We start from the raw sequence: 14813 nt of genomic DNA, 5'->3' as shown, positions 1-14813 counted from the left end.
ACCGTCACATCGGGGCCCACGTCCCTTGCTCTTTTCGAACAATGTCACGGGTTCTTTTACGTCCCCTTCCAACTGGAGAAAGGGGTTTATTCACAGCTAGCATGATCTCAGCGGTTTTTTTAAAGACCTTGGTTGATGGTCTGGCCGGGGTTTGAACTCACGACCTCCCGCTCAGCAGACCGGCGCTCTTCCAACTAAGCTAACCGGGCGGCGGTTACAATTAACGCCCAATTTGTCTTCCCGATACACACACAACAAGTTAAACAGTCCCCACTCATGATTTATTTTCATGTTTTCTATATTTAAATACTTTTGGGTTTAAAATGAGTTGCTCCTGAAAATTCTTCTAAGAACTCATTAAAAAAGACAGCCCTGTTTACACTCTCTTCTTAACTCGGAAAAGTGGGAGCGGAAAAGTTACTTGGTGGAAAGACCCGCCTAGCATTACCATTATATTACGTAACGTTCAACAATGTACCAGTGGCTAATTCCAGGCGCGGTTTATTTGGGAAAAAAAAGACACCGCAGATAAATACAAAGACACAAAAAACAAACAAACAAAACAAATGACTTCATAGCAGCAAAATACTTTCAAACTTACGAAAATGAACTTATTTAAGAGAATAAGAGTAAGGCTTACCGTAAACGGCAAACGTCAGATTGAAGTTAAGAATTTATCAGAAAAGAATAAGCAGATAAAAACTGTCCAGAAAATTTATTATGGATAAAACTGGCGTGAAACTACTTAATTTTGAGTAGAAGTAATAAACAGAAAACGAGACCTAAGGGAAATACTTGGTCATGTGGTACAAATTCACGTTTGCCGTTTGGCGTAACGTGCAGTTGTTTTGTTTTTATAGATTTCAGTTGTATAGACAGTAAGCTGGGTAGACTATCGATTAACCGCTTAAACGTTGAGTGACAAAACAAGAAAGGCCGCTTAGGAGACAATCAAATGAACCAACGGCATGGCCAAGAGCTATAAAACGCGCGAACAAATCACAAATGGTTTAGGTTTTACTCCTGATGGGTACATAAAAATGGGCGAAAGGTAAACGGTAGTGAGGGCCTAATCGATACATTCAATTAGCGAAAACAGTGTACCACATTTCTTATTGGATAAAGCCAATTACGCGCTATTTTCTAAACCAATCAGGAGTAAAAAGATCAGCAATCCTGAATTGCTTGCTAAAGTTTTCAACGGTTTTCAGCTACAGCCACTAGCTTTGACAGGCAATTGGTTCACTTCATTGCCTACACGTACTGTGATTGGCTACGGTATTAATTTTACTTCTACGTTGCTCAATCTTCAGACCACGACTTTCAGATTATATTCACAATTCACTTAGCAACAGAATTCTACTCGTATTCTTGCGCATAGCCCTTAATCCTTCCAGCCGCAATATTAAAATACAAATTCTTCGGACAGATCTCCATACACTTCCTTAACTTTATTGATGTCGTTAGGAGAACATTTTAGTCAATCTCGGGACTAACCGCGTCAATTGACGCACATTAATTTAATATCCTAGTAGCATGCTGCAGGGCGTGACCTCACGCTTTTCCCTGATGTCTTTTGTCTTTGTTGTCATCAACTTCTTCCTCTTCGGGATAAAATACTTTTTTCAAACGTCCTAAGAAACCGCTGTCATCTTCACAAGCTGTCTTGGTACCTTGGAAGAATTGAAGAGCCAAAAAAGTAGAGTTAATGACAATGTAGAAACATTTGTCTTGTTAACTTTCCACGCAACGCTACGCAACGCCCCGAAGAAAAGGGAAGCACTATTTGACAATAGAAGATTTCCTTCAAGACCTAGCAAGGCTTTAAGGCAATTGATTTCACACTTTGTCACGAACACTTCCTGACTCATCAATGTTCCCATGGTAACTAATCTGATTACATGGATGAAAGTCGAACGTTGCCTCTTATGTACTGCTCTTCTCAGGGACCATTCTACAAGGAGTTTTAAAACGTCATCGCCATTTTTAATGAAACCCCAGAAAATACACCCTCATCAGTGATGAAGGGGAAAAAATAAAAAAAGACATGACACAGGGAGAAGATCATGAAGGGTAACCCAACAATGGTTTTCAATCAAATAAAAAACCTGAATATCAGATAACTGAAAAAACAAACGAATTATCACCACGCCAAAGCCGATTAACAGATCAGAAGACCTAGAACATTTTATGTGGCACCAAAAAGGTTAAGAAAGTGTCACTACGTTCCCCAGACAATTTGATCACATTTTCACAAGGTGAACTCTTTGCATTGGCTAAACGACTTTTCCAACCACTGATCGTCCGCAGGGGTTAGAAACAATATGAATCTGGGTAGCGACTGCTGACTTGTCAGCAGGCATTAGCTTTTGCTTCTTATGCGTTAGTTACTTTGTTGTATGTGTATTGAAAAAGTTTGAATAAAACCATACCTAATTACAACGACAACGCGTTTTAACAAAAAAAAGGTTAAAAAGTTTTCTGTTTAGAACTAAGTCGGTTGAAACGACCACAGTTGAAAAACGCGGAATTGATTTTTAATTCCTAATCTTGACTCTCACTGTTAACTAGCACCACAAGCGCCTTCAAAATTAGTTATTGTTCTAAACTGTTCTTTTTCAGTGACATCCTCTTGGGCGTTCAGCGTAAAAAAATAAAAGTTCAACAGCAAGTAGACTGCGACAACACTGGAAGTGACCATTATAAATCTCATAACTGCTAATTTGGTCTGTTTTGCTTTTGCTTCTTCGTCCTCATCGTCCCACGAACCGTCAGGTCTAAAGCGACCGAAAGGACGTTTCTTTTCAACAACTTCTTCAGACTCGATCTTTTTGGAGATATTTTCGCCTTTGGGTGTTTCATAAGCCTGCCAGTCGTTGCTAGTAGCGTCTGTGTGATGGATAGATAGATTATCATGCAATGCCATCAAATTGTCTTTATATACCTGCGTTTGTTACTAAAGGCAGGGATGTGAATAGCATGGACTGAAGGTATACATGGAACACGAGAAGGCGTGTTTCATCTGTTATCGAAAAACTTATTCAGAGGGGTTGGCAATAGACTATCCACGGTCCCCTATTTTTCTGTCTGATAACCGAGGTCGACCGCCGAGTTTGGAGGCCGCTGTATCTATTTCCTGTGATGGACGTAACCTGGGAAGAGCACAAATCAGCCCCCCAGGGGAGAGGATTGGATGGTCTTCAACCGCCCCCCTCCCATCCGGGCCCGGTTCCAAGGGGAATTTTTACCCTTCGGCAATCGACCTCAACAATCTCACGAAAAATAGGAAGCAGTTAAATGTCTAGGTTGAACTGATTCTTAGTCGACTCAGACAGAGCTAGCTGAAAAAGCCGATTAGCGCATATCCGGAGTACAATTTCCTTCTTATTTATTGTCTTGGTGTTGTTAAAACCGTATCTCGGAGCTTATTTCTTTCAAAGATGCGGGCTCCATGATAAGGGATGTAACACTCCTGAGGGTTTTTTTAAATATCTCCTCATAAAGATCACAAATTCTTCAACAAATTAGAACTAAAAACAAAATTATGTTACAGACGAACAGCTAACGAGAATCCGGCGCATTTGGACACTTTTCACACGGTAGTGGTTCCCCTTTGTTTTGGCCCAAAATAGATAAAAGAACTAAACAACTATTTTCAATCATGCGGGCTCCATGAATTTCAAACACCCTCACCTTTGCTGGACTTCTCCAGTCCGTTTACTGTCCCATTAACATCATCTTCAAGCTCAGCGTATGCTTGAATCAGCGCCTTTTGCTTCTCATTCAAGTACCTTATTACAAATTTACAAAATAGCACTCATCAGTAAGAATTTTAACTCATAAGACCGCTCCGAAGAAAGTCAATAAAATTATAGACATCATTTTCAAAACAGGACGGGAAAATTTCAAGGCAAATACATGCAAATTGTCTAGTGTGCCATACGAGTATGAAAGCCGCACCACAAATTTGATAGCATTTTTTTTTAAAAAATTCTTTCAGAAAGTTGAAAAAATAAAATAAATAAATAAATAAATAAATAAATAAGTTTAACGTGTAGACAAGGAATTGCTTTATGTGATAAGATCTTTCACCGTAACTCATAGTCTTTTCGCTGTAGAATTATTTGTTTTCAAAGTAAGATAATGAACTTAAACATGTACAGTCAACTCTCGCCTTGCGGACGCCCCGCTATGACGGACACCCCAATAATACGGACAGCAGATAAATTCCGGTCAAAAATAAATTACAGACATTTGACTGAAATAAACTCCCGCTATTACGGACTCTCGCTACAGAAGACACTAACTCAAGGTCCAACAGTTTCCGCTATAAAGGAAGTTGACTGTACATACTTAAATATTGATTTTATCGATAGACTGAAAAAAAAACAGATGCTTTGCATGTAGTTCTGAGTCTCCCTTGGTAACATTTAGGAATAATTTATACATAAAATAATGTATTTAATATTAGGCCGATTTCGAGTTCCCAAAATTCTCACTCTCACCAGGCTAAGTGCAAAACTTCTGATGAAAATGTGCTTTATTTGCCTGAGAACAAAAAATCACTTTTATACCAATGGCTTTGCACTTAGCCATGCTTTGAAACAGAGGCTTGGGACATCCTAGAAAAGACCTACAGTCTTAACCACAGTAAAGTCCTGATACAGTACGTTCAACTTACTTGGGTATATGTATTTTAAAATTGACAAAATGATCCCCTTTACCCATGCCATTTAATCTTGGGATGCCACGCCCTGAGAGTCGCAGCTTCTGATGTGACTGTGTTCCAGGGGGAATCTTAAGTTCAATCTCTCCGTGGATCCCAGGAGCACGGATTGTTCCGCCAAGAATAGCCTGTCATAAACCACATACACATCAGTCAGGGAGCACAATCAACAATGAACTTTACCTAGTCGACTACAGTAAACTCCTGTATCTGAATGACATCCTAAGAAATATAATAAAAAATGCCTGGAATCTGGCTGAGGTCTAACGGAGTGAAACTGTAGTATTACCTAAAGAACTCATGTATATAGAGGATATAACATGGCCGCGCAGGGATACGAATTTTATGTTTCATGTAATGTTCTATTATTTTATTTTATGGATACTGATGAAATTCCTACATAAAACACAACTTTTTTTTATCGGGAAGCTCTCTTGTAATTGGCTAATCATGTTAGTAACCATGGCGACACCAATATCCTCACACGTGAAAGATAAAAATAGTATCTTCACTGCGCGCGACGAAGATATGATTTTTTGGTAAAAGGAAAAATCCTGGTATTTCATCAGTATCTATATAATGGATAGTTATACTATACACACACAAACTTTATAGGGACTTACTGTTAAGAGAAAAATGTTACCTGCGTAAAACTGATGGTGACTGTAGAGGAAACGTTTGGACCATCTCTTTCAAATATCTTACTCTCACTGACCTGAAAGCCCAATATAACAGAAAAAAGCTCTTCAATATAAATCATGCAACAATATTCTTTACTTAATCTAATTTTTTTACCATAGTGAAACATGGTGACAGCGGATGACACAGGACATGAATCCAAATTCCAAACTGATAACAACAAGGCCTTAATTACAATAAACCTAACTCAATATAGGTTATCCAGTCAAGACAGTAAGGACTGTCACCAAGTTGAATGAAACATAAAAATAACCACTCAAAGCATTAAAAGAAGGAATAAACTAGAACCACTACGTGGAACTTCCTGGGGCCCAGTGGGGCACGGGATTGCATAGATATAGTTTACCTCTCGCACCCCTCCCCCCTCCTCTGTGGAGGCTCATACTTAGTCTGAATTAACTCATGCAGAAGAAAAGCAACAAAATGCATGAGAAAGGAGGATGTTGTCGTAAGTTTGTTCAGTGTTATTACAGCTAACGGTCTGTGTTATAGTAGTGTTTTTACACTGTGAAGTCAATAAGTGTGATCTGTATAAGGTTTTTATTTATTTTTAAGTTTGAGTGAAAAAGCAAAAATCACTGACAGTTTTCAGTTGAATGGTAATGACAAAGTTTGCAAAGAAGTTTGTTACAGAATTATCACAATTTCACATTTTCTCAGGTACGTTATCGTCAGGTTTATCATTGAGCTTTATTAATCACATTTATCTATTTTTTTGCGAAAACACTGTGAATTTAAAATGATAACAGACATAAGATATTTTTGAAATAGATCTTTGTGGTCATGGATTGTTGTCTTGCACTGTAAAAAATGTCATCCAGTGTTATATATGGGCATAATAAAATGCTTATTTATTGATGACTGAGTATCATTTGTTAATTCATTGCACATTGAAATGGAGGCATTTGATTGTAAGGCAGTGGTTGATACATAGTGGCATTCATCAATATGACCTATATTTATTGTAGAGGAAGTATTTCTTTCCTGAACTGGGTAAACAGTAGTAAGTGGTGCAAAGCCTTGACTAGATTCTATTTGTATAGTAACATTTAATGCATCTGCAACTGCTTGAATGATAACTGCATCAGCCCATGTACCTTGAATACACATATTATTCAGATATCTTAGCCATGAATTTTCGGTATTGCTCTCAATAAATCTCTCTGGATTGTCTCTCATAAACTGAACCCCAGCAGTACGTATATGCATATGATGGTTGCTATTGCCATATAATTGATGTCATACAGATCTAAAGAAACAATCACCTGCACCGCCAACATCTATTGATTATAAACAAAGTGCACCTAATCTTGACTGCATCAAATTCTCAGAGGAAATAGGAGAGTTCAACTGCATTGTTGAGCTGCGATTTTGCATAAAAGGTCTAATTATTACTTCATGATGATCAGTGTTGTATTGAGTAGGTCCTGGATTCTTCTCAACATCTTTACTTAGTTTGAAATTCACATAATTGGTCAAATGGCTCACACAATTGCAAGAAAACAATGATAAACATCGACGTGCTTTACATTTTAGTTTCATTATCCTGTGATAATGCCTGCTAAAGAAAGACAACAAATAAGCTTTCTCGGGTATAGCCATTTTATTCAAGTTAATTATCTTTGGATCGCATTTGTTATTACATTTATATCGTGCATGATAACGTTTTCTCACCTTATTAACATAGCGATGGAGCTTTGAAGACTTTGGTATGTCAATCGTTGAAATATTTTTGAAGACAAATTTTGATAAGTGTTCGCTTTGATTCTCGATAAGTTTCACGATGGAAGGTTCACTCAATTTCTCGATAAGTTTCACGATGGAAGGTTCACTCTTAAGTGATCGCTCGTAAATTTGTCTCTCCAAATATTCACTCTTAAATTTTCGCTCATAAACTAGTGCATCGTAAAGGTTGGGGAACGTGTTGTTCCCCAAAAAGCTATAATCTTTCTCTTGACTGTCCTCCATGCCTCGTGCTTTTCAAAATGGCAGATAAGATTTCACTAAGCCAGCGATATATCTCAGTCAGCGATATATCCCTAACAATGTAACGTTGAAAAAAAGACAGAAACGGTCTGCATTTTATGACCGGTGTCCAGCCTTTGGCTGGGCCCCGGTAATAACACAGCAAACACAAAAATACAAGCTAAGGTTATTTTAACATAACAGTTTGGTTCATTTCATTGTTGCTATTTGTAATAATGCTTTAAAGATAAAATTATTTTTTTTGTGACTTAAGAAGCCATAGTTTTGTCATTTCACAACTAATTTCTCAATTTTCATAGTGAATATGAAAGCGAAATTAGTATTATATTTCAACAAAATGAACTAGTCAGTGATGATAAAGCCCATTTTATCTCTCTTCAAACAACAGTGTACATATAGCTTCTTCTACACCTCATAAAAGTCAGATCAGTGAAGGAGCTTTGCTATGAGATGGGAACAATGGATTTTCCTCAACATCTGAAAATGACTAGAGTTCCTAACCATTAATTTTGCTTAGGTGAAGACTGTGCCCTCTCCTCAGTTGTTTTAAGAAACAAGAGCATCATTCCAGTCAGGGATCAAACATGGGCCTACCACTCTAAAGCTTGGAGCCTAGCCAATTGAGCAGTCATAAAAGTAAGCTCTTGCAGGCAAGCTCATGGATCAGGTGGCGAGGGCCGGGCATTATAACATTCTCTTAAGTCTCAATATCTCCTTCTGCAACCTTCCCTTCAAATGCGTGCTGCAGTACAGCAAAGAGAAGTCAAGTATGCCTGATACTTGCATTCCTTCCCCAACCCATTTCCTTACTTTTGGTTATTTGCTTCAAACTCCTGATGACTCAAACGTTTTTGATTTCCCTAGAAGGTTCAAGTCTGTATTAGGAGTGGACTGTAATTCACTTACAGGTGTCACATGCAATCCATATAAATTTTATGGCTTTTTATACTTACCCTAAATGTTACATACAGTTCTCCAGCCTCTACAGGTACTCTGACCATTTGACCATCCTCAACTCCTATAGATTTGGATAAAACTGATCTTAAAAACATCCAAAGGAATAAGTACTTTGGCAGGGTGTCTGTGTTAATAATATAGCAAAATCTATTGAGGGTCTCCCAAGGCTAAACAAAAAATTTGTCTCAGTAGGAAATATATCACACACACTTGCCTGCAAAGGAAACAATTTTGAAAAATGTATTTGCCCACAAATGGAGCCTCTGATTGGCAAGGTGAGAAAGTGTTGCTCTCCCCGCCACCTTCTTCCCTTTTCTTTCTCTCTTATGACAATTCTTTGCAAGAAACTCTTACACTGTAGGAATGCCTACTGTGTAGGTTCACCAACGCTATATAATATTATAAAATTAATACAGCTTGTACAGCACCTGCTGGAACAGGGATAGTAACGGTTTTGGTTTCAGTAACTCGTCCTTTCCCACGGCACTTTTTACAAGGTGTGCTTATAATATGACCTTGTCCACCACATCGCCGACATGTTGACCTCATGTGAAAGAAACCCGTGTTTACTGTTTCCTGTGGTTGAAAACCAACGTGTATACATGAGAAAACTACCAACATGGATACAGTTACTAACAAGCTGGCAAGTAAGGGCATGTACCTTTTCTCAGACTTACAATTATTAAAAACCACAGACTTTACAACAGCAAGTTACCCTCAAAAAAGGTAGTATTTGCACTTTCCTGTTGTCGTCACTGTAGTTGGGGCCCAAACTTAACCAAACAACTATGAAAATCTATAGTCCCTAATCTTCAATGAAAGACAGCTAATCCAGCCTGGTGTGCGTCTGTTCCTATCTCCCACTCAAACTGAAACACTGTTTTCTTTACATTATTCAACTCAAGGCTGCTGCCTAACGGGCGCCCGGTCGCCAGAGGCGCCCAAGGTAAGAGCATGGGCGACCAAATTTCGGTACAAGGAGCCCGCGCGGGCGCCTGACTTAACACACGGCATTAGACTTAACCACCTTGTACATTATATTCCTTTAGCTGGAGTAGGACTTTAAACAGTGGAACTGTTGATATGGTTAGCGATGATGCGATTAGGCAGTATAAAATTTCCACAAATAAACCGTAAATTATGTAAACCTAACGTGTTCAACTGTGAAGCTTTGTCGAAACGAACGAAGCCATCGTTTCCGAGTCCGGATGGCAGTTGAAGACTGGGTCTGAGATTTGACTTCCAAATATGGAATAGCAAAATTATGGGCTGTTTGTTGCCTATGTTGACATTCGTGCAGTTCATCGTTTGCTTGGGTTTTCGTCGATTTGATAACTTTTTTGTGGCGAGAATGGGAAGCTATCTTGCGTGCTATCGACTGGACGTGCTTGATGTTCGATTTCATGTACCAGTTTGCAACGTATGAAAGTAAATAATTCGGTTAATTCTTGTTTACGTGTTATTTATTAGGCCCGGCGAATTCTTATTAAAGTGTGCAAGAACCTCTATAACCTATGTAATGATCTTGGAAAAACAATACATGGATTTCAAACTGGGCTCCTAACAATGTGGCTCGGGCTCCTAACTTTAAACTTTAGGAGCCCGAAGGGCTCCCTAAAATTTTTCTTAGGCAGCAGCCTTGCAACTGCTGTGATTTATTATTTAGGTAAAAAAAGTGAAGGACAGTGTCAAACAAAGAACACTAATTACCATTTCTAAGGACTGCATGGGCTGGCTAGACCAGACCAATTGGGCCTAACAGGAATTTTACTGCTAATAAGGAGTTTTATTCCTGGTTTCTTTTACTTTTCTTGGAGCATCCAATAATCAAACTATAGACTAAAGGAATTAAATCTGAATTTGCTAATTAAAACTTTTATATACACTGTATACGCTGGGTTATCTTAATCCAGTGTTGAACAACCTGGCCCAGGACTGTAAAGCCAGACCAGACTATAACTTGGTATTAGTGTAATAAAAATTATCATACTGCAGTGAAGGGTTTCTACTGAAAACTCACAAAAATCATACTAGTCCAGCAGATTAGTTCTGACTTTTGATAAGTACAATGTTACAGTGTGGATACTCAAACTGGGACACTTTAGAAGAAGATTGTCCCATCACAACATTTTCTGGAAACAAGTGATTCTCAAGTTTTTTTTGTAAACGGACCAATTACATTCAAGGCTCAACTATATAATTGTTGAAAACTTTCAAACCCTTTGAAATTTACAAATGTTATTGGTCTGTTTGCAAAAAAATTGAAAATCTTTCCTTTCAGAAAATGCTGTGATTGAGCAATCTTCTTCCAAGTGACCTGGTTTGAGTGTCTGCACTGTAAGTTTGAAAGTAAAAAAAAAAAGATCAGTACCTCTCCAGTTCCTTTACACGTGGAACATGTAGAATAAGTTGTCCCAGGTTCTGCCCGTTTTCCATCACATCGGTCACATATCACTTGTGTTCTTGCTGTTATGTCTTTGTTGCAACCTTTGGCTGCTTCCATGAATGACAAGTTCAACACATACTAAAGAAGAAAAACAAAGCATCATTCGCAATTGTCAACAGTGAAGTGCGAATTATATTTGTTGTTACAAAAAAACTACAACCACATGTATCTTGACTCCAGCGCACTTAGGTATAGAAGGAATTTTGAGCCACTATTTTTCACATTGTACAATTATTACAATAATTATGGAGCTTAAACAACAACGACAGCGATGGCTACAAAAACGTCACTTAAAAAGTGAATTTGTGCTGCTTCAAACTTTAACGCTCTTATTCCATCTTGTTTAATTTGTCAAACTTTGGCAAATTTTTGTGGAGTTGAATTCTAAAGGACTGTATCAAAGTTCAGAAAAATGAAAATAGTCTTTTCCTTGAGATCATGTTCTCCACAAAATGTGACATCAGGCATTTTCATGTTGTAGTCATGCAGTTATGGCAAGGAAATGTACAAAAAAGTGTGATCAGGGGTAAAGTTGTTGTCTTGCTTATTTCAACTTATTGTGTTTTATCAGTTCTGCATCGCTGTTGCCATCATCATTGCTTAAAGGGGCTGTGTCATGGCGGTCCAGTTCATTTTGTTTTATTTCACTAATTACTCGCCCTCAATCGCTATGGAACTTAAAGTAGGCAAAGAAATTACATGTAAATGACAAAATCAGAGATTAGAGACAAACAAATATGTCCCCTGAGCATTATTTTGAAGCTACAAACAGCAGAGATAAACTTTGAAAAACTGTTAGGCTGAACAGTTTTCAAAAACCCTAATTTCAATCCGTTTCAATCTTCTGTTGTTTTATTTTAACCTTCCTTTAATGTTTTAAGTGGTTATTTTTACGTTTCTTTTAGTTTGACGGGCATTTTGCAATAACCTAATTTGGCTGAATTTCGTGACACAGCTCCTTTACGATCCCCAGTTTATTGTACATGTATGTACCTGTTGTACTTGATTGAAGTCTTCAAAACCTCCACTGCTGCTGGCTCCAAACCCAAATGGACTTCCCCGTTCACCAAAAAAGGATTTTAAGATGTCCTCTGGATCAATATTTTGCCCAAATGGACTTCGGGCACCAAAAGGGTTACCACCACCTGAAAAACAATAATTCATAATTTGAATAAAAATGTTACATGTTCAGCTGGTTGTTGCTATCTATTTAGGAGCGTCTAGTTAAGTGGCGTAAACAATTGGTCAGATACAATCTTTTGCAGATTCATATTTATTATTTTTTATTGATAATTATTAAAACAAACATGATTAATTTTTTTTCAACCAGATACTTCTATTAAAGCGGGACTAACTTGGAGTTCATGTAAAATGGTTAAAATCTTATTTTTGTAGTGGAAGCCCTGAAGCAAAAGGCCTAAAACTGACTCTTTTTCCTTAAATACAAATTAGTCCAAATAAGCACCAAAGAGTCATAGTAAAAAAACACACATGTAGGTAGCTACGGGATGTATGCCATGAATTATCTTTGTCTTTGGGGATTTTTCTGCGTCAGGGACACAGGACTCAGAGGTAAAAAAATCACTGTCAACTACAAAAACAATAAAAATAATATCACAAGGTGATAGTATTTTTTTTAGACTTCTTGAGTGAGCAGTCTCCTGTGTTAAATCATTGCTGTTGCAATAAGTGAATTCCAAGTTGACAGTCATACCTGCCGCTCCAGCAAAATCTGCTGTTCCAAAATTATCATATGATCTCCTCTTCTCATCATCACTAAGAACCTAATGGAAAAAGAGAGTAGTTATGTTTTACTAGAAAGGTGGATGTGCTAAAGAATAAAGTGGAGTCAGTAAAGGGTGTAGTCTGAAGATAGGTCCATGGACAAGGTACCCAGTTCAACTTCATGTACTGTAGTTTCCTTCATGGGTGGAGACGGGGGAGGGGCAGAAAGATACAAAACTATCTTTTGGAACTGAGAAAAAACAACAACAACAAAACATACCTCATAGGCCTCACTTATTTCCTGGAACTTTTCAGCAGCACCAGCAGATTTGTTTGTATCTGGATGGTATTGTTTGGCTAACTGATTGAATAGAAAAATAGTTACAAAAATTTATGTTACAACTTCATCATCTCAAATGAGCCCTGCTGGAAATCATCACAGATGGAATTTCTGTCCAAACACCAGACAATGGAAGAATGGATGAATAAACATGATAGAAGGGGCTACTTTGTGTACAATGTACTTACCTTGAAGTAAGCTTTTTTAAGTTCTTTTTGGTCAGCATTTGGTGGGACTCCAAGAATTTTGTAGTAATCTTTTCTGTAAGTTGAATCTACAGATAGCAAAACAAAAGTATTCAATCCACTTTTACAAGCAGTGATGAGTTTTTCCTTGCCAGTGTCAATCCATCCTTGTCTGACTTTTATGATTTAGTTAAAAGAAGATTTGCCAGGGCCTTTGTTCATTGGACAAGTGATAACCTGTACAGCCAATATGAACAACTTTTAAAAATTTGAAGGGTTTTAGCCTGCAAACACAGCTGTCTTTCCTCACTCCTTGCTTCTAGGGACATTTCGCCAGGAGAAACATCTGCGCCTCAGAGACCAAACTACTGAGGACATAAATAGAGGATATCACATGGCGGGGCAGAGATACGAAATTTCTATTCAAGTGTTGAAAAATATTTCACGAGTGAGCCCAGCGAACGAGTGAAATATTTTTATCAACACGAGAAGAGAAATTTCGTATCTCCAAGCGGCCATGTAATGTTCTATTTATTATATAAACACCAATGAACAACCAAACCATTTCACTTTAATAGTTTTTTGGTGTGAAAGGTGCTATTTTAATATTACGAAGCCATAGCAATGGTGATATTTTCACATATGAAGATATCAAGTTTTCGTGCGAAAGCTTGCCTGGTATTTCATTGGTGTTTATATAATAAATCAGTGTCATATATCAATGGGTCTGGGCCATCCCTGTTATTCATACCTCACAATAGTGACCTTATGTTGCAGGATGGCAGAAAGAAGACGACAGCAAGCCATTTGGCAAGACATTTTTGTTGTGATCTTCACTATACCAGTACTGTGTTCTGGTCGTTTAGAAAAAAATCTTTTAAAGGAAGGTGAAGTTTGGTGGAAGATACTTCAAACAAAATTAATTTTCCTAATAATTAATTAATATTACGCTTGCATAACACTTCAATAAGATTTGATTATTTAAATAGTCTAAGTCTTGTAAAAAGTTGTGAAAGAAATAATAAAACTTAACAAGCCCAAAAGCTTAAAACCTCGATAAAAAGTCGATATATATTACTGTTACACTGCGTAAGCTAACCTTAATGAAACGCTGCAGAATATTGCATGCAATAAAGGGGCAGCCGACCCACACGTGGATAACTGAGAGCTTGTATCGTACACTCACCTGAAGTGTGAAATTCTCTACGATGACAAGAAATAGCTCCAATAAATGAAGGACTTATTTTCCTGGCTGGTGCTGAAATCGCAGAAAACCGTAAATCAGTAGACTTACCATTGATGCAACAAACATAAGTGGAACAGTGTGCATATCAAACAAACATTTTAGTTCAAGCTTGTATTTTTACCAGCAGCCAAGAAAATTCCACCTTTCCTTGAGACGACGAAGAAATCATTCGTTGTCCTTGAAAAATTTCGGACATCGAGGTTACGACTTCGTGTCAGTGTTTCTCTGGAGCAACAAATACAACGCTGAAGTAACAAACTGCCACTTCGCCGAGCCGCCATGTTGGCAACTGGATGAAAAGTACATGCGTACTGTCACAGAATGACGCAATGCATTGCATGGCATATTTGGACGAATGCAAGGTTAAGGATGCATGAAAAGGGGATAAAAAGCGAAAGTAGTCGATAGCGGGAAAACTCTAAAAATGCCTTAAGAACATCGGCGAAACAGGTGGACCCTGATGAAGTGAATGAATGAAGAGTGAATGAAGCCATTTTGAGTTA

At 37.8% G+C, this 14813-nt stretch overlaps 1 protein-coding gene across 2 annotated transcripts; it reads right to left on the bottom strand.

Annotated features, from left to right (window-relative positions):
* Positions 1–266: 266 nt before the first annotated feature.
* Positions 267–14591, bottom strand: LOC140947773 (dnaJ homolog subfamily A member 3, mitochondrial-like). Of its 2 annotated transcripts, none has more exons than XM_073396964.1 (13): positions 14432–14591; positions 14251–14322; positions 13068–13153; positions 12820–12900; positions 12529–12598; positions 11808–11959; positions 10740–10892; positions 8797–8944; positions 8365–8429; positions 5370–5441; positions 4682–4854; positions 3694–3791; positions 267–1673 (listed from the first exon to the last, which is right to left on the bottom strand). In XM_073396964.1, exons 1-13 carry the CDS (start codon positions 14589–14591, stop codon positions 1555–1557), a joined length of 1449 nt encoding a protein of 482 aa, XP_073253065.1. In that variant the 3' UTR covers positions 267–1554. The 2 variants fall into 2 exon arrangements, with proteins under 2 accessions (XP_073253065.1, XP_073253063.1); XM_073396962.1 differs by lacking the exon at positions 267–1673 and adding an exon at positions 2421–2889.
* Between the last annotated feature and the right edge of the window lie 222 nt (positions 14592–14813).

Source organism: Porites lutea, chromosome 9 (assembly GCF_958299795.1).
Source record: "Porites lutea chromosome 9, jaPorLute2.1, whole genome shotgun sequence".
NCBI lineage: Eukaryota > Metazoa > Cnidaria > Anthozoa > Scleractinia > Poritidae > Porites > Porites lutea.
The sequence above is the reverse complement of the archived record's forward strand: the minus strand, read 5'-3'. Positions and strand labels throughout refer to the sequence as shown.